We start from the raw sequence: 18893 nt of genomic DNA on the forward strand, positions 1-18893 counted from the left end.
CCACCAGCATCAAAGGGACATGGAGATAGTGTTTAAGTGGTTTGATCAATCAGGGCCTATTTCCCAGCTATTCTGTGGTGATAAAGTGAGACATCTAACTGATGGCAGGAAAATACCAGAGTTACCTCCATTGCACCAGATCTTAATTCACATCAGCACAAACCCAGAGGTGTTCTCCAGTGCCCTGTAGAGTTACTCCCAGAGTATTCAAATAGAAGCAGAATCAAAATAATGCCCAAAGAGTTTCAACAAAGACCCATTAAAATGGTTAAAACTAAGTTTTAAAATACAGTATCCATCTGCTACTGGCTGGAACTAACAACTTTTAAAAAATATTTTTTCTTATCTTCTCTGGGTTCAGAAATTATTTTCTTTCAGTTTTATTTCCAGAAATATACCTTCTTTTTTATTTTTTTTTTTGAGCTTAACATAGCTCAGTTTTGAGCTGAACATTAGTTTATATTTTTGTATAGTATCATAAAATATCATGGAATAAACTGCAATTTTTCTAAGGTACTCATACATTTTTAATCCCTGCTATCTATCTCCTTTGAACAGACTCAGTGGCTTCCAAACTCTCTTACATAGTAAAAATTTGGCATTAACATTGCTAAAAAACCAAAGTGATATTTTTTACCAGGATGGCTTGATGCACATTTACCCAATTTTCAACAAAACATACTTCATTAGAACTGACAGCTGCTTCTTAAAGAAAAATATTTCCATTTAAACATGCATCTCAAGTTGTTATACTTTTTGGTTTCTGACCCAAACCCATTTTTCAGTTTTATTTTTCCCTCTTTCTTTGTTTTCTTTTTCTTTTCCTGATCTTCTTTTCAGCAGAAAACTGAAAATAAGAGGAAATAGTGAAAACAACATTGAAAAGAAAAAGGGTATAAAGACTGGAAAATGGAAATGGTTTAATTCAAAAATCCTAGTTAAAATATTTGAAAACAGTTGAAAAAATAATGTTTCAAAATTTTCAAAGACACTCATGACTTGGAGCACACCAGCTCCAATTTAACCATGGAACAGATTAAAGATAATCTATGTTTTTCATTTCTGAGTAAACACTATACAGTATTCCCACATTCTGTCCTTTGAAAAAAAATGGAGTGTAATTCTTTGAAAAACAGCTAAAATACCTAAGTCACTTAGGTGTTTTTTGAAATTGCAGGTATCATGAACATTCTCATATTAACTTTGTGCCACTTATAAAGCTATGTAGTGTTATAGGACACCCTATTTTAATAAAAATCAATATGAACAGAGATATTTTAAGTTACATTCCAGAACTCATTAATTCATTACAACTCATACTCTGCACAATAATCAGTGCTTCCTCTGATAAAGTATAATTTTTTTTTTGTTTTTCTTCAACTCCTTCCTTCATTAGACCTCTGAATGAATGAAACATTTCTACTATACTTTACTTGCTTCCTGTCAGCATGCATTCATGATTTGAACAATGAGTGAAAGCTGTAAACCCAATATTGAACAGTAAACAAGAAGAAACTCATGTTCTTAAATGCAGTGCAAGGAAACCTTAGTACCGTCCTACTTTGGGCATACATCTTAACCCAGATTCTTTCACCACCAGCCTGGCTGGTACAGTTCCAGAGTTGCAAGATAATGCATTGATTTTGTAAAAATTTCTATTCAGCTGTATTGAAATACTGAGATGTTAAAGGTGACTCTCGTTATGATGAATACCCAGTTCTGCTTCTAGGACAGAGCCCAGCTGAGTGTCAGTAAGCATCTAGGAAAGAAAATGCTCTGAATTATTTTCTTTAGTTAAGTTACACTGCATTTTATTGGGAGACAGATCTTTTCTGAGGCTTGTAGGATTTTCATTTAATTTTTAATCAGATTTGCTCAAATTTGTTCTCAATAGACAAATATAAGCCCCCTACAGTGAGGACAAAGATATCTATTACTACAAAATAAAATTAAGATCCAGGTAACTGATTCCTTCTATTTCTACTTTTCCTGCTATTGATAAGGGCCTTTAGTTTGCTGTAGTCCCCTCTCATCTTCTGGGATTCTTCCCTCTGCTGACCTTGCTGTCTACTGTCTTTGCAGTACTGGTTGATCATCTGCATTTCTGAGTGGCTGAAAGCTCCCACAAAGTCCTTTGGGTGGAACTGCAGCGCTCGCACTGAGCTGGCCCAGGTCCAGGGAGACCACTTGTCAGTCATGACGGCCACCATCTCTGAATCCAACACTTTGAAATTGATCTTTGCTAAGGTCTGCTTGAAGCTGTTCTCTGTTGCAATGCAGTGGTAAAGCCCCCGGTCGCTGTCTTGGACAGAGCGAATGAGGAGTCCTTGCTCAGTAGCTATGATCCTCTCATTCAGCTTGACCTAAAGGGGAAAAAGGCAGAAGGAACTTCTTAGGGTATGGTACGGAACAATACAGTATTGGACCTCTTGGTAAGTCTTACTTCAAACACCTCTTTCTTTCTTAAAGGGTTTCTTAACGGTACTATATTTTTCTTTATCACATTTCCCAGAGACCACTGTTATTGCTACTGTTAGGAGAGAACGTACCTCAAGGTTGGTAAGTTTCGCTAAAGAAAATGACTTCAATATTTTTATTTGGTATGTTACAACGGATTTGATCAGAATGAAGAAAAAGATACAAATCTGAAGATGACATGAAAGAAGAGTTTTCATAATGTTCAAATAGCAGAGCTGAGGAAATGAACTTTTATTTGCCAGGGTTACACCCCCAAGAATGTCTCTTCCAGCGTCAAAGATTGCTGCTGAGACTTGATGGAAAAAAGGTGCAGAACCGGGGGGCTGACCTGGCATTGAACACAAGGTGGCTCCTCGTTAAACATTTCGACTTTGAGCAGGTTCCTGGGGCTAACTTCTGAAGAACTCCCTCTGCACTGCAGAGTCTATAGCCTGGTATAAAAGTTTTCATTGCAGTGGCCTCAGCTGGGACTTGGCTTATTGGAAACCAAGAGCAACTTTTCTACTCTCCTGTTTCCTTTCTGGCTTCAGACTCTGGACAGCCCCAGGAGATGGTAACATCATCCAAATGAAGCAAGTTACCACAGTTTGTCGAGTTATCATCCGATTATAAATGATTGTGTGCATGTCCCTTTGTGTATCAGCTGTGATTTAACCCATTCTGAAAGAATACCACTGCTGATATTCTTATGAATGATTTTTTCTATTGAGCCACTGCACTTTGCATTCCACCTCATTCTCTTGGGAATTCATCTACTTTTTACGCTATTCTGTTATTGTAAACTTTTGTAGACATGGTGGAGGTAAGATTTTCAGAAATCTGAGAGCTTGACATGTAATTAATCCTTTGATTGCTTTAGTTTGTCTCTTGTCATTTAAAACTGCATTGATGCTAATACAGTTATTGAACATAAGAACAAAAAAGAGAGATGTTCTGCTGAAGCAAAGGGTTAAAGATTTGCACGTAGATTGCCAGGACACGGCTTGAGTCTTTGAAAAGTACATAAGAAGAACAGCATGAAAGACTCAGTGAAAGGCTTGTAAGTCCTCTCTGATTTTGGAAAATAGCCTCATACAAGAATGCTTTTCAGTATTTATAATCTATCAACAGACACTATATTGCTTAATATTTCCTTTCGAAAGATGTTACTTTTTATTCATATAGTAACTGCCTTGGATTTGAAATGGAATTTTCCCCCTTTTATATTACTTAAGAAAGGCACATTCCCCATAAACAATCATACTGTATATTACAGTGCTGAAACTTGAGAGCCTTAGAGAGTGCAGTAATGGAAAATGTGATTGCACCATGGTGGGGAAATGCTTTTGTCAATACGTGTTCTTAGCCTGGACTAGTTTCTTGCTAAAGAAATCTTTCACATTTCTCCCACTTTCACTTTTTATCTCTTCAATAGCATAGAAGGGCTACCGCATGCTGACTTCTTCCTGAACTTTACACAGGTTATTGCTTTTATGCCTGTTTCCTCAGATCAATAAGAAGTCCTGACTGCTGCAAACCTTCAGTTTGCAATTAGTAAGGTGCAAAGGAAAAACTCATTAACTAGATCTCTGATTTTAGGGGTTGACAGGAACATTCTGATAGCCGTTCTGCTCTGATAGAAATCACTGGGGCTGAAAGTCAAGTTCCAGCTATACCGAAGAGTCTGCCCTTATTTCTATGAGTAAAGGGCTGGGCACCGTCCTGCATCCACAGAAATTCTCCAGCTTCACTGTAACCAGACTGTCTGATGAAAACACAAACGCTCCTTCACCTTGCTCTGGGCCGCGGATGAGATGCTGACTGGGGTCCCTTCCAGAGCTACTGCTCACATTACTCACCTCTTTCCTCCTGTCATTGTCTTTCTGGAGCAGCCATTTAATGGAAGCCTGAGGAGATTTGGGTGTGCATTCAAGAAAGGTGGTGTTGTTTTTTACTCCGTACTGAACTATTTCTGCAGCATTTCTGTATGCTAGAAAGAAAAAGAAAACAGGTCAGGCTACTGTAAATGGTGGTTTGATACAGAAAGCAAGTAACTGTGTCTGCACTGTTTGCAATACAGGTAAAATGAAGTATATACGAAGAATAAATGAAGAATATATGATCCTGATATTGTCCAACAATAAGTTAGGGATCGCAATATTCAAAGAAAATAAATTAAATGTAAAGAAGCATGGCCAGTTCCAAATACCTGCCTGTGTTTTCACTCTGACATGGTCTGCTCTGAAAAAGAAGGATACCTGTGGGCTGATAAACTCTGCTGATGGGATAACTGATGTGACCTCACTCTCTGCTACTACAAGAACGCCTGTCTAGAATTATCCAAAGGAAAATGAAGCATTTAATATATTTCCTCACACTTCACCGTTTACGAGTTGGTGGAATATGGTTGTATGACACGCAATCCAGCAGCGTGCCCTAAAGACGGCTCCGTCTGTTCCAGCTGGGTGCAGTATCACGGGGAGGCGGGAGAGGGCAGACTTGGCCCCCGCTCCTCCCCTGCTCCCACGAGGCCGGGAAGGGACTTGGCTGGAAATCTGAGATGCGATGAATGAATAGGTAGACAGGCCAGCAACAGAGAGCAGGACAGATTTACAGCACTCCAGTAACACCTGGGCAAGTGCTGAGCGTATGTCATCGCTTAGACTTGTTGTGCCCCTTTAGAGTCTTGATAGATGAACAATTGGCAGTTACCGATAGGAACTTTTAGACGCTTGTTGCTTGGCCCAGATTATAATATTTCTCCTGAAAACAATACTCTTCCAGATTTAAAGGGTTTCATCATATATGAAATAAAATATTTTTTCTTTCTTTTTTTTCTTTTTTACAAAGGAGCAATGGATACAAAATAATATGAGAAATGCAAATACCTAGAGGTCTACATGTATAAAATCAGACTCCATTTTTGCACAGTCCTAAGACTGGTTTTCCTCAGACTCTACTTTATCTCCCCTTCTTTTCAGCTTCTTTCATCAACTGATATGTGAAATTGGAATCTATTCTGCTAAAGGAAGGAGACTTTGCTTGGTTCTAATCTTTCAAAGTTTTTAGCACAGTTATGAGGTTGTACCAAAATCAGCCGTAACTTTCAGGAGAATAATGTGGAAATATTTTGCATTCAAAGACCATAAGCTAGCAAACAGCTTATCTGTGGGCTGACCTATCTGTAGCTGTGGAACAGTGAGAATCATTTTTACTTTTATGTACACTGGAACTAGGTGTATCACAGAAAAGCATTTTTATTGGTTTAATTGATCAATAATTTCTTACCCAGTCCATACTACTGCTGCTTATACAAGTAAGAAAAAGATTGAGAGAACACAAATGCATTTCTCTAATGGCCATAAGGGCTAACACAAGCGTAACAATATTAAAGATTTCACAAAACATTTGAAAAGCGATCATACAAGCCCCTTAGTTCTTGATGATTTATTTTAATATTGCAATATGCCAAAAATGCTGAGTTTATACACGGTGAAAGGTCTAAGGCATGCAACCTACCATGCTTAAATACTTTGTTTCAAGATTATGGTTCCTTATGAACTTGGAAGATTTCTTGCTATTGCCTGTCTCTCTGCTCTTTTGTCCTTTAGGTAGATTCCATTCCCGACTCATTCTCCCCCCCCCCCCCCCCCCAAACATAGTAGTTTTGCTATAAATTACTTTAATTATATTTTGAAGGAGTCTAAGTTGTTGTTTCTTTTTATCCTTTTTTCCACAGAGGAAACAGCTGCCATCTACCTATGCTATATCCCACTGCTGTCACCAAAACATCCTTTAAAGTTGCTAAAACACATAAACCTATAAATACATCCAAATTTAAAAAAAAAAAATAATGGTTGGAAAACAAGAAACCTATTTCACAAGACTGTCAAGGTTTAAACATTCATTTCCCCTCAGCCCAGAAGGCAGACAGTTGACATTTTCACATTTTCCACATCGAAAGAGGAGACACCCACCCTTGGGACAGACAATGGGTGGATGGTCACAACACACACCTACAAAGTAGGACTTGCAGCTCAAGTTACTTCATGATTCAGAGCCTAAGCTTTAATATGGGTCTCTCAGCACTCAGGTGCATACTCTAATGGTGGGGTCATCTTTTGTAATTACCTGTTCAAGCTATTCAGCTTCATATAAATGACCTAATACTGAGTCATGGAGAAAGACCCGCTGGTGCTGTAGATTGGCAACTAGAGCAGGATTAGCCACATTTGGGCTGAGGGATCTGCACCCAATAGACTGTTGTGGTCTGTTTTGATCCAGAAGATTCTTCCAAGACCCAGTAAAGACCATTTCAGTGGAATTTTTATTAACTGAACTTTGCACAAGTAACTCCTAAACCATTGTTCTTTTACTGAAAATATTCAATCAAAAATTTACAATCAGGTCTATTATTTGGTCTCCAGATGGTACAGAAAAGAATGCACTTCAAAGTGCAGGCTCAGAAACAGAGGTGAAAGGAGCTTAATTCTCTGATGTGTGCCCTTGGTTTATAGGATTATAGCTGCCTTTATGTATGTGTCTACTCTTACTATGACTTTGGCGATATTTGACTGGTGTACATAAATCTGGAGAAAGTGGTAGCTGGGAGGGCAGGACATTGGCTTCCCTGTCCACCTGCACCGTGCCAGGCTGACGGAACTGTTGCACAGCTGGAAGTAAGGGACTTCATAAATACATTTTGAATGGGTTATTTTCCCATGTAAAGGGAGAAAGGAATAATCATAACCCAAAAGACAGGGCCGAGCACCTGCTGTTTCCTGAAACATATGGTCCAAAACACAATATGGCCTCAGATATGTAGAATAATCCAAGACTCAGCATGGAGAGGGATTAATAAAGACTGAATGGATTCAGAAGTAGAACATCCCTCAAATTAACTGTACCTGTTTCTAGTCAACATTGTCAGCTTCTCATTTCGTGTATGCTGAACTATGTCTTCCATAGTTCATCATTTTATCATATACATGCAAGTTTCATGTAATTGCAAGGAAAGATGTTAAAAGCAAATCAAAACAAAACTCAGACTTGGAAAATAATTATGCTTTACCAGTAAACCACACAGATAATGTGAGTTATGATGAATCACAAAAGGAAAGCCATGCATTCTTTATATAGCATGAGAATCTCCAAATTACAGTACCTTTCAGGTTGAAACCTCGGCACTGAGTCAGAGGGTTTCCATGTCTCACGTCTTGCCTACGACTCCTCCTGAAATATTTTGTAAAAACAAAATGTTATTCCAAGATACCTACACTGCAAATAAACACTTTTTTATTTGTGGCTTTGAGGGTTTTTTTTACTAGATCAACAGTTAGGGATAGTTCATGACCTACTGTGAGTGTGCTTTACTCTTGGAAGGCTTCCTACAGTGAAGATAGTATTTAAGTGAATAATCCGTTTGCTGAAGTTTATAAAATGGTTGTAATTTTGGTAGGTAAAGTAGTTTTTAATGGAGGTATAGAGATGGAAGGTCTAGAGGTGATGCATAAAATAGACATACAGTCACTGCTGCAAAACCTAGCATTCAAAGCCAGAACCCCCAGCTGGAACTCTTCATAAAGGCAAGCACCTAAGAATGAGATGCATAAGAGTCACAGTGCTCATATCTAATGCACCAACCGAAAATTATGATATAGGGCATATTCCCCCCTTGATTTTGGCAGGGACCTTATTTTTGGTGCCCGTAGCCACCTTGGTAGCAGAGTGACTAAAGTGTTCATCCAGAATGGTGGAGAGCTAAGATTCAGTTCTGTCCTCTACTTGTATGTGACTACTTCCAAAAGATACTCAAACTCACCAAGTCTCAGAATACTTCTAAACGAGACTTTGTTATATTATTTGGATGTCAGATGCAAAATCACTATTCTGCAGGAAACAAGCTAGGGAGCTTACTGGGACTGGGAATACTGGCATTTCAGTCCTCCTCAGCCAGCAGGTCATAGCTGACAGAATTCAGTGCATGGAAATCTGGTACCTGCATTTTTTTTTTATTCTTAAGATATATTATTTTGTTTGCTGAATATTCTGTAAGTTGGTTCAATATTTAGCAAGTTCAACAAAAAAATACATTGGCGATAGATGGTTGCAAATGGCTGCTGCCGGGATATGTAGCAGCTGCGTTCTGAACTGTGCACTAATCACTCGTGAGATCAGAAACCACAAAAAGCCCCTGGAGCTCCAGTACCACTGAGTGAAGGGTGATGCCTCCGTGGCCACGTTACACCAGGTACTGCACAAACACCCAGAGACAGTGTTTATAATCCTGTGTCACCTGATCCTCCACTGCATTGTTTTAAATGGAAACATTCGAAAGGTGATGTTTCAAAGGAGCCATTTCTGACATTCCAAGTATGTTTTTGATGTTTACCATCAAAAATATTTCATCTTATGCCTTGGGATCTTAACCTTTGTCAACTATTTATGTGAGTCAAAGGAGACAATGAAGAATTTCTGAGTGAATTTCGGGATTCCTGTGCTACTGTGAGCGGCTCCGCACTGTCAGAAATGGCATGCTGCTTGCATTAAGCAGTTCTGAGAATGTAAACTTACAGTTTGATACTTATAAAAAAAGGTTGAGAAGGTGGTGTTTAGAAAATAAAGATAATACTGTCAGATGTTTTGAGGTAAATCAATGTTGGACGAGGCACTGCAGTAATCCATGGGAGACTGAAGTGTCAAAAGAAGCAAATAAGCAAATGTGTCCCACAGATACTACTGTCTAGACTATGGGATTTGGCTCTAATTACCAATGTTTTCTCCTTCATAATCTCTCTTGTTAGATAAAGGGACAACTCATTTCCTTTACACATGAAAAACAGATTATTTTCTTTTTCCATACAGTTTTAGGTATTTATTTTGGTTTGATATAAAAAGAAAATTGCAAACAAAATGTCAGCATGAAAGCAAGCCCCAGTGCAAATAACCCTGGGTGTATATAACGGGGATGGCACGGAATCCACTGGGAACAGCACAGACTGGGTATACCTGACTGCTCATTATGTCTTTCAGCAACTATGTTAGTGTAGGAGTTAGGTGGCCTGAGACTCAGGGATTTTTCTTCTCTTTCTTCCCCCCATCTTCTGACCTTTGTTCCATGGAAGAAAACAGTCAGTTTGCAGACTGGAGGCTGAATATGCTGAGTGAAAGCGATAAAAACCCCAGATATTTTACCAACTGCTACACGGCCAGGCTGGGCTTTACCTTTTAGTCTGAAGTAAGGAATGAATCAAGAAAAATTTTAATAACAAAAATAATTGTCTTTAATCCCAGGGGATGACATTGTCATCAGCTGGTTGGGGCACTGGAGCAGAGCCAAGCTTTGCCTGTTTCTGTCTGCTGTCTCCCTCCATGTAGGTAAAGGAGTGACACCCATTAACTGTATCTGGTCTTCTGCATCTGCAGCTCAGGTGCAGGGAGTGAGCACAGTGGGTAAAACTGTGGCGTACACCTGAAAGGTTTGTCTTCTCTGCAGCAACACCTCATTGTGTATTCTGTAGCTTTGTTTGCGCATGAAGTGAAATCTTAGTAACACAAGAGCTCGCTACAGCCTCCCGCTATTAAATATTTCCCTTGGGAGGCGGAAAGAGGCTCCTGTTTTGCATGAGAATTATGAGATGGACTATTAGCTCTGTTGTAAATTAAAGAGAAATTGCTTTCCCTGTCTGCTTTAATAAATCTCATGTCAAAACCCCCAAATCTGCAGGCATTACATGGAAATCACATTTGCCTAAAATTTCCCTGGAAATAATTCTTCTCACTTAGGAGCAAATGAGGAACAAAAAAAAAACCCAAAAAGCCCGACCGTATTCCTCAGACAGCCTGAGAGATATTTTCCTGTATTTAGGGCTATCGTAATTACATCCATAGTGAGCAACTGAATTTAATCAAAGGAAACAAATGTTACACTGATTTTGTGTGTACGAGACAGAAGGATTAATATTTATGATTAGGAACAGGGTGGGTTTTTTTTCTTTTTTTCAGTCCATTGCTTTAAATATGAAAAGGCAAGCTCTTTATCATACACTCTTGCAGCATGCACTCCTAGGCGATAAACAATGCCGAGCACAATAGCTAGGGAGGTATTGTTTGTACGTGCTCCCGAAAGGAACGACATCTCACTTCTCCATGGCATTACAACACTCCGGGCTACATAGCAGAACAAAAGCCTTCTCTCCTGCCGGATTTTGCTGCTCACCTTTTCCCTGTGGGATAAAACCTGGAGCAGGAGTTGCCATCCCAGGCGCAGTAGGGATCTCGGGCGAGGCAGCAGTCAGCGCAGGCGGTGCCGTAGATGTGGCAGCGGTGCAGGGATACCTGGGTGACCCCTTCGTCTGAGCTCACGTACAACTGTTGCTGTCGACGGAAACGGAAAGATTTGTTTCAGATGTGGAGGAGCTTCACCCGAGACTCGGCTAACACACCTAAAAACCTTTCAGTTAATTTTGGAATTAAGTCAAGACCAAGAGGGGAGCCACTAATATATATAAAGCCAAGATAAACAGAAATCTCCCAGGTGAACGGGCCTATAATATTTCCACCTTCCTGTTAGAAAACACTTAGAAACACTGCAGAATGTTAATGCTTTTTGGACATTGAGTGTCATTGTTCTGTTCTAGGGCAGACAGAGTGAGTTAATATTGCTCAGATTTGAGAACTTGGTTCTTATTCAGTGAGGTTTATTGGCTCAAGCCTTTGAACTAAGTATTTTCTCTGCATATAGTCACTTTAATAAATATTATGCAGAGTTCCTAGTTGGATTCTCCAGCGCATGGACTTCCAAGACATAAAACCTAGAGATTATGTTGAGGCTTAGGGCCAGATTCTGATAGACTTACATACCTGGAAAAATAAGCCAAAAGAACTTTTATAATAAATGAGAGCTTTTGCACAAGAAGTTCAAAGTCATCAGGAAAATCTGGGCCAAAATGACTGTTTTACTCAGAAACAATTAATCAATTATTCTTAAAATATAAATTAATATTGAAAAAAACCCTTGAAATTGCCCTGATCTTTCTGTCATAAAACTAAAAAGATTCACTGAATTCAATTTAGTGAATAATGTTTACTTATTAGTAGTTTTTAAATCTTGAGCAATATGTTGCTTGCAAAATGATGGAATACATATTTTTAGTCTCGATATTTAACATTTCAGCAGAAATACTCTCAGCTGTTTCCATCATTTTTATTGCCATCATTTATTACTGATAAACAAACACTCACAATTGTTCCGTGGACCCAACAGCCCCGACATTGCCTTTTTGCATTGACTGGACTTCCAAGGGAAAATTTCTATTTAGGACTTACAGAAAAAAAAGGGGAAGGCAAATTTCCTCTTTTAGTAGTTGTTTTTCCTTGATTGTCAAAAAGAAAACAACAAAAAAGGACACTTTCAGTCAATTAGAAATGAAATGCAATGAATAGGAATTGTTTTGTCTTAGTGGCTGTGGGGCATATAAACAGCTCATGCAAACAGTCAAGTTTCTCCATATTCCTTTTGGAAAATCTCCTGCCTATATTTAGTATGTTGCACAACAATTAGTATTCTAACACCTTTAAGTCAATTTATTTCTCAGTTAACAAGCACTACGTGAGCATTCCACTTTTCTTTACCTTTTTAGATGAAATCTTCATTGTTGTTATAGGAGAATTACTCTGAAAGACAAAATTCCAAACCACATTTACAAGGACTCTCTTGTTAATACTGTCCCAACATTAAAATTTAAAATTAGATAAAACCTAAGTCATATTTAAAAAAAAAAAAAAAAAACAACTATAATTTTTTGTATCTTGGATAGGCATCACTCACTCCTACCAATTTTTTGCTATTTTCAGAATTAAACAAATGACATAAATACAAGTAATGTCTCACTAAGTGTATTGGCTAAACTCAACTGCATTATTATTACTCACATGCATCAAGTTTTTGTACACTTCTAATTAACATGCATCTGGGTTATCCCAGCAATATAGGAGCAATGTGTTTTGAAGCCATTACTCTCACATCGTAATAAGAAACAATGTTTGTTCTTTGACGATGATAAAGAAAAATCACACAATAGGCTCATGCATATTTACCACATGATCCAGATAAGAATATGTCATATTTCTCCTACACATTATCTCCAGTGCATACAGTTTGGTTACCATCCAACATATACTTTCAGATTATCAATGACTAGAATATTAAAAATGGCATGAGTGTTATTGAATGTTTCTTTCCCAGAGACAGTACTGTATACTACTGTGTGTCATCACTGCAGTCTATTATTGTCTGTGTCCAAACCAAACGGTAAAGAGCTGGAAAGGGAATTATCACGTTCATTGCCCTAAGCAAGTGAAGCAATTAATTATTCTCATCCAAACAAATGATAAAAATTGATGGTAATAAAAATGCTCAGCATTTTTTTTAAGATTTAGCATTTGCTCAGTCACAAAGGAAAGCCATAACGGTGGGCTAGGATTAATTGCAGTGGACTACACGCAGAGCAGGGAGACCAGGACTAGAAAATCTGGCTATGAACCATGTGAATTGGCAAAGTCTTGAAGGAGTTTAGAGCTGTTGCACTATTTCATGAACTGCCTGGAGACTCAAGGTCAAATGCAACATTGGATCTGATGCCACATTCTCCTTTCCTTGCTTATACTCCAGAAAGGAATCGGTGCTTTGCTTACTCCTGATATTTACTAGCACAGAGCCAGTGATCTCATTCCCCCTCTTGGAGAGACTTATCAAAATACTGCCATGCTGCCTGCACAGATGACAATGGCAGAGGTTAAGATAACATGATTTTTAGGGTTCAGGATAAAAAAGTCTGTGCACAGAGGCCCAGAAACAAGATTTGAGGTCAGGATTCCTCTTAACCCACCCATCTGCTTCCTGTGTTACTTCGCCTTTCGGTAGATGGAATTAGTAATACTTGGGTGAAGGGTACTCTTTAGGTAATATTACTCACAAATATCTTTTTTAAAGGGAAGTCTTCAACAAAAGCCTAGGAAGACTAATTATGCCTTTATGAGGGTTAACACAGAGTGCATTCCTTTTCTTAAAGAAAATGTTTATTCTGCCTGTACTAGATAAAAAAGCTTAATTTGTATCCCCTCAATGAAACAGAGAAAAGTCCATGACAAAACCCTTAAGTAAGTTTATAAATGCATAGTACCATTTGCCCCAAGACTACCTGTTTTAAAGAATAGCCCATTCAAAAGTTTGAAAGGGATTTTTCGACATGAGGGTGAACATTTTCTTTAGGTTATTACAAGCCGCTACATGCCAGAGTGACTGACAGAGGCTATTCCTTTATTTCTCCCTGTAGTTGTTTGTGTTTCTTTTCAGCTTCTGTTGTGTTAAGCTTGTAGCTTTCTTGACTCCAGAGGCATGTGGCTTTGAAGAACTGGAGTTAAGCAAAAACAACACCACTTTGCTTCCATTCTGCAGCTCAGAATCAGGAAGGTTATCAGATAATCAAAGAAGTACAAAAATCTTAGATTCCATCTGTAAGTAGCGACAGTCTCAGTATGTGATGACAATGATTAAAGTTGCCTTCTGCCACTACAATGTGACCTCATAAAAATGTGGTTATCAAAATCCTTCTAGCCAGTATAACAATATAAAAAATAAGCGACTTAAACAGGGGAGGGGGATAAAAAAAACAAACCCTTAAGCTAGCTACAGCCTTCGTAACAGCGGACATTTCGTATTCCTCTTTGGGTGGGTATCAAGCTGACAGTATGCACATTAACTTGATCTTTTATCAAGTCACAGTTGCACTTGCCAAAGTCTCTTAGAACAAAGTGTTTGTGTGAACATACACATTGGAAGAGTAAAAGCAGAAGCAAGCCAAACCTGAAAAACCTCCAGCTCTTCTAAAATGAGTTCTCCACTTGCAGAGAAGTTGGTGGGGAGGACAACAACTTTTTGCACGGTTCCTTGATCTGGAAAAGATGAGAAAAAGTAAGACCATGTGTCAGAGAGAGAGGAAAAAAAGCCACAAAAGCAGATGCACCACTATCAATTATGTAAAGAAACCAAAAAGGCAAGCACTGTGACACAGAGAAAGATATTAAAAGATGTTCAGTAATCTCCAGTGTTTGGGGTCAGAAAGAACCATGAGATGATTAATTCAAAAGTCACACACTGTGGATAATTTGTACATGGCTTGTGTATGGTATTATTGTCATCTATAAGCATGAAGAAGTCATGGTAAGATTGGAGTTACTACAATTACTGTTGCCATTCTACCCAAAAATGTCAATCAAAATCAGTATCTTCTGTACTAGTTGCTGTACAGACACACAGACAGAGGAATTCTCTTTCCCAGAATCATAGAATCATCTAGGTTGGAAAGGACCTTTAAGATCAAGTCCAACTGTCAACTACCACTGCCAAGTCCACCACTAAACCATGTCCCTCAGCACCACATCTACTGGTCTTTTAAATATCTCCAAGGATGGTGACTCAACCACTTCCCCAGGCAGCCTGTTCCAATGCTTGACAACCCTTTTGGCGGAGAAATCCTAATGATCTTAAAGTAAAAACACAGCAATACAAACAGGTAAAGTGGAGCTACTGCAGAATTTAATATATATTCATATTCATTAATAAAACATAATGACAATTGATGACAAGAAAGGTAAAACTTTCAAAGAATAACTCTATCTTCACCTAAACCAAGGTGTCTCTTCTTTTCCAGAAGAGACAAACAATAATCAAGTCCATTACATATTGGTATGATTTAATATTTTGGTCTGTAAGGAAAAAAAGAAAAAGCAAGGTGAAGATACTGTAGCTACTTTATCATGGCTGCCCTCTCAAAATAAAGTTCCAAGCCTCCCAAATCCACACAGGTCAAAAGAATAAGAAGTAAGAAGAATGGGGCAATGGCAGTGTTTTTGCAGGGTAGATGTGATGCGTGAGACCAAAGGGATATTTGTGATTAGTTTTCCAAATTTGTTACATGGAAAGAATATATGAGATGGACGGGCCCATCGGTGAAGGCTCTTAAAGGCTGAGACCGCCACTGAAGTATTTCTGATGAGGCAGAAAGGGCAGACAGTGGGAGAATCACAAGGACAAGCATTTTTACTTGGAGAAAGCACAGCACATAGAATTCCTTTTGCCTGAAAGGCCTGAAAATCAGTCTGAATAGAATAAATTTATTTGCTCAATATTGATTCTGAGGAACGAGACCACATGGTATCGATTCTGTTTGGGCTTCAAAAGTTTTATGAGCAATATAGACTTGTGCGGTTAGTGAAACATTAGTACAGCACAATATAGGTCAGTATCTATGTGTATTTCTATGAATTTGTGACCAAGGAAAGGAAATCTCAGCTTCCTGTTTGGCAATTCCTGATGCAGACAACGTAAACTGAAAAAGGGCAATTTTGCTTTTGCTTTTAAGGTCAGTGACTAAATTCCATAGCTGGAGCTGCAGGGCAAGTTGGTTACAGTAAATAATTTACATCTTCTTATTTCCCTGGAGGAAGCCAGCAAATAATAATATCTTTTATTTAAAAAAAAAAAAAGTTTTAAAGCCAGAATATTGGTATGTAATGACATGACCACACACAGAGAGCACATTGCAGTATTTTGTCATTTAAAAAAAAGGAAAAGAGAAATTGAAAGCTGACAAGACTTAAAAATAGGTAGTTATCAATTGTACATGCTCAGGGCACGTTAGGCATGAATTTTTCATGAGAATTTTCTATGGAGAACATTTATTCTCATTATGCAATGGCATGATAAACCAGTTCCTTCCGAAGAAACTTTACTGAAACTAAATCTTGTGATAGCACAGCTGTGGTCTAGACTGGGTGCCAGTATTAGCAAAGCTATGAGAACCTGAGAGAGATTTACTAACTGCCAGGACCCACCGAAGCTTTAAACTGCTGCAGATGCATCCCTCGTTGGAGCTAAGGAGAAGCATGTGCGTGCATGTGTGTGTGTGCATTTCTGCTCCTGCTAAAGGGAATAACCCACTCACGAGTATACACAGCTTAAGTCCAGTCTACCTCTGCCTCTTTGCATCCTTTTATCAATGTCCTCTCTCTAACATTAAACTATACCATATAAAATACTGTATCAGAAGTGCAGAAAGGAGTTTCAGCCTTTTGTGATGTTTTTCAGCTGCCTGCGAAGCGTCGGCTACCTGTAACCCTGACGTACAGAGTACTAAGCATGTTGACAGTGACCTTACCTGCAAAGGAATGTAAGGCTGCAGAGCCTCTGAAGAACCGGTTTATTTCAATGATCCATTAGCACATGCCACACATTTAAAACTCCTAAATTGTCTTTGGTCCTCAAACATTGCCCCAAACTGAAATCAGAACCTAAGGGGAGATTTTATCCTGGGCATTGGCACAGAAACTACTGATAATGCCTGACGCCAAGTCCTTGTGTCCTAATAACCTTTCTTATTTGAAAACTAGGTTCCTATCTGCCTTTTTGTCACACCCCAGCAAAATACACAGAGTTAAGGACTGTTTACCTTGGTATTCATTCCCTTTGACTCAATATTTTACCATTCGATTTGACTCAGTGTTGTACAATGAAGGACAGATCATTGCAGAAAGGAATGTTCCATTGTTTTAAAGGTATTAGTAAACTTAATACAACACTTAAAATAAATATTCATGTTAGGGAAAGTAGGCAATAAAAAGCTATTTATTAAATGAAACCACTTAAAGCAAGGAATTCCAATAGTCTGTACATATTTATATATATACACCTACTTCCAACACTGCACGGCTTGTAGGCTATAGCCCTTCACCCCAGAGTTTTTCTACTGTTTCTCAGCCTGTTCTTTAATAAGTGAAAAGCAAATATTTGTGCCCAGAAAACACTTCTTATTCCTTTCTCAGTAGTACTGAGGTCTCCACTATAAGCACGACAGCTGACAAATCAAGTCACTTATACATGTCCATGTCAGAAAGTTTATGGTACATCTGAGCTTTGCTTATTTCCTTTAATGGCAAGGCAGCAAACTAAATGCCCTCGGTCAGAAGAAAGGTTGCAGCACTGTGCGCTGCTGGAGATATATGCAAAATAGCAGAGCCTGAGCTGTTTCCCACTGTATTTCACAATAGATAATCTTTTGTCTTGTGAGTCAGGTATAAAAGATCACTGAACAAGTATAAGTCAATTTTTTTCACATTTAGGTCGACACATGACATTATAAGTAAATTCTGTAAAAATCATAAAAGTGAACAGGATGGTTTCCTTCTCCGTTTACTTGCTACTTCCAGAAATCCACTAGAAAACAGTTCTACGTTGTTATGATTTCACATAGTCATGAAAAAAGCTATTGTGTCTCCAGAATATCAATCCACCACTGGAGTGTATGAAGTGAAGAGGCAGATTTGTGCTCCCCATCTCCCTGACTTTTCACCAGGAGCTGTTTGCAGCCTTGCATCAGCCCAGCAGCCTGTGAGTCAAGGGCAGACAGACAAACGAGAAGGAATCTCCCTCAAGCAGGCAGCAAGAGGACAAGGGAGATTCATAATGACTGGTTTTCTGTTTCAAACCTGCTTGAAAAACTGCAGTTTCCCAGCCTGATGTGGAAGACAATGTTACTGAGATCATGTTCCCTCCGAGAGGAAATCATGAGAGAGGAAAGTGTTAATGTCCTGTAGGATAAAAAGTGCTGTAGAGAGTATGCAGAGTGGGAAATAAATGGAGAAGGAAGGCAGTCAAATAAAAGAACAAGGAAGGAGAGAGAGACAAATAAATAATAATAATAATAACAAGAAGAAGAAGAAAAAAAACACCACAACACATTTCCTTGAAATGCAGGGCATGATTCTGGGCTGGTATTAATAAGCTAAGCTTCACTGATACCAGTGGGGCTATGCCTGATTACATTAATTCCTGGTCTGGCTGACCATGGGCAATGGAAAAGCAAAGCTTAATGAATAACAATGAAAAATACACAGGTGTTTGGCTGGAATCTGTATTCCAGAAGCTGAATCTGCAGGTCTGAATTTAAATCTCATTCTCTGAATTTTTACTAGCTTTTCTTCCCCAGCCCTAAGTGAACACTGCTGTTGTCAATATTGTGAACCTCAAAGAGAGTCAGCACCCATCCACCCCTGAGCCTCATCACATGCACAAATTGAACCACAAATAAAACTCCGGACTTTTCCACATCAGAAAAACATGACTGTAACAGACACCAACTGCTACCCTGCCAGGAGCTTCACAGAGCCTCCTCAGATAATCCCCCATCCTTGATCTGTCAGGCATTGCTGGACACCCTCTGAAAACTTTTCTCCACATTGTACATGCCAGCCTGATGGCAGCTTAATTATTTTTGGTCTCTAATCTGGGTTGAACCTTATGCAAACAAATACAATTATGAACAAAAAGAAAGCAGAGTTTGCAGAATGCTTAAAACCTCACTGCTTGAAAAAATGTT

At 38.7% G+C, this 18893-nt stretch overlaps 1 protein-coding gene across 1 annotated transcript in view; it reads right to left on the reverse strand.

Moving 5' to 3' along the window:
• Positions 1 to 1516: 1516 nt before the first annotated feature.
• Positions 1517 to 18893, reverse strand: part of SEMA3C (sema domain, immunoglobulin domain (Ig), short basic domain, secreted, (semaphorin) 3C) — a 120213-nt gene continuing 102836 nt past the window's right edge. Inside the window, exons 12-17 of the mRNA XM_009882925.1 lie at positions 14324 to 14412; positions 12091 to 12132; positions 10676 to 10833; positions 7622 to 7689; positions 4317 to 4447; positions 1517 to 2363 (exon numbers count right to left, since the gene is read on the reverse strand). Of these exons, the coding sequence (XP_009881227.1) occupies positions 1950 to 2363; positions 4317 to 4447; positions 7622 to 7689; positions 10676 to 10833; positions 12091 to 12132; positions 14324 to 14412 (902 nt within the window). The 3' untranslated portion in view covers positions 1517 to 1949. The remainder of the gene's footprint in view (positions 2364 to 4316; positions 4448 to 7621; positions 7690 to 10675; positions 10834 to 12090; positions 12133 to 14323; positions 14413 to 18893) is intronic.

The sequence above is a fragment of the Charadrius vociferus genome, unplaced genomic scaffold, assembly GCF_000708025.1.
Source record: "Charadrius vociferus isolate BGI_N301 unplaced genomic scaffold, ASM70802v2 scaffold32, whole genome shotgun sequence".
Classification (NCBI taxonomy): domain Eukaryota; kingdom Metazoa; phylum Chordata; class Aves; order Charadriiformes; family Charadriidae; genus Charadrius; species Charadrius vociferus.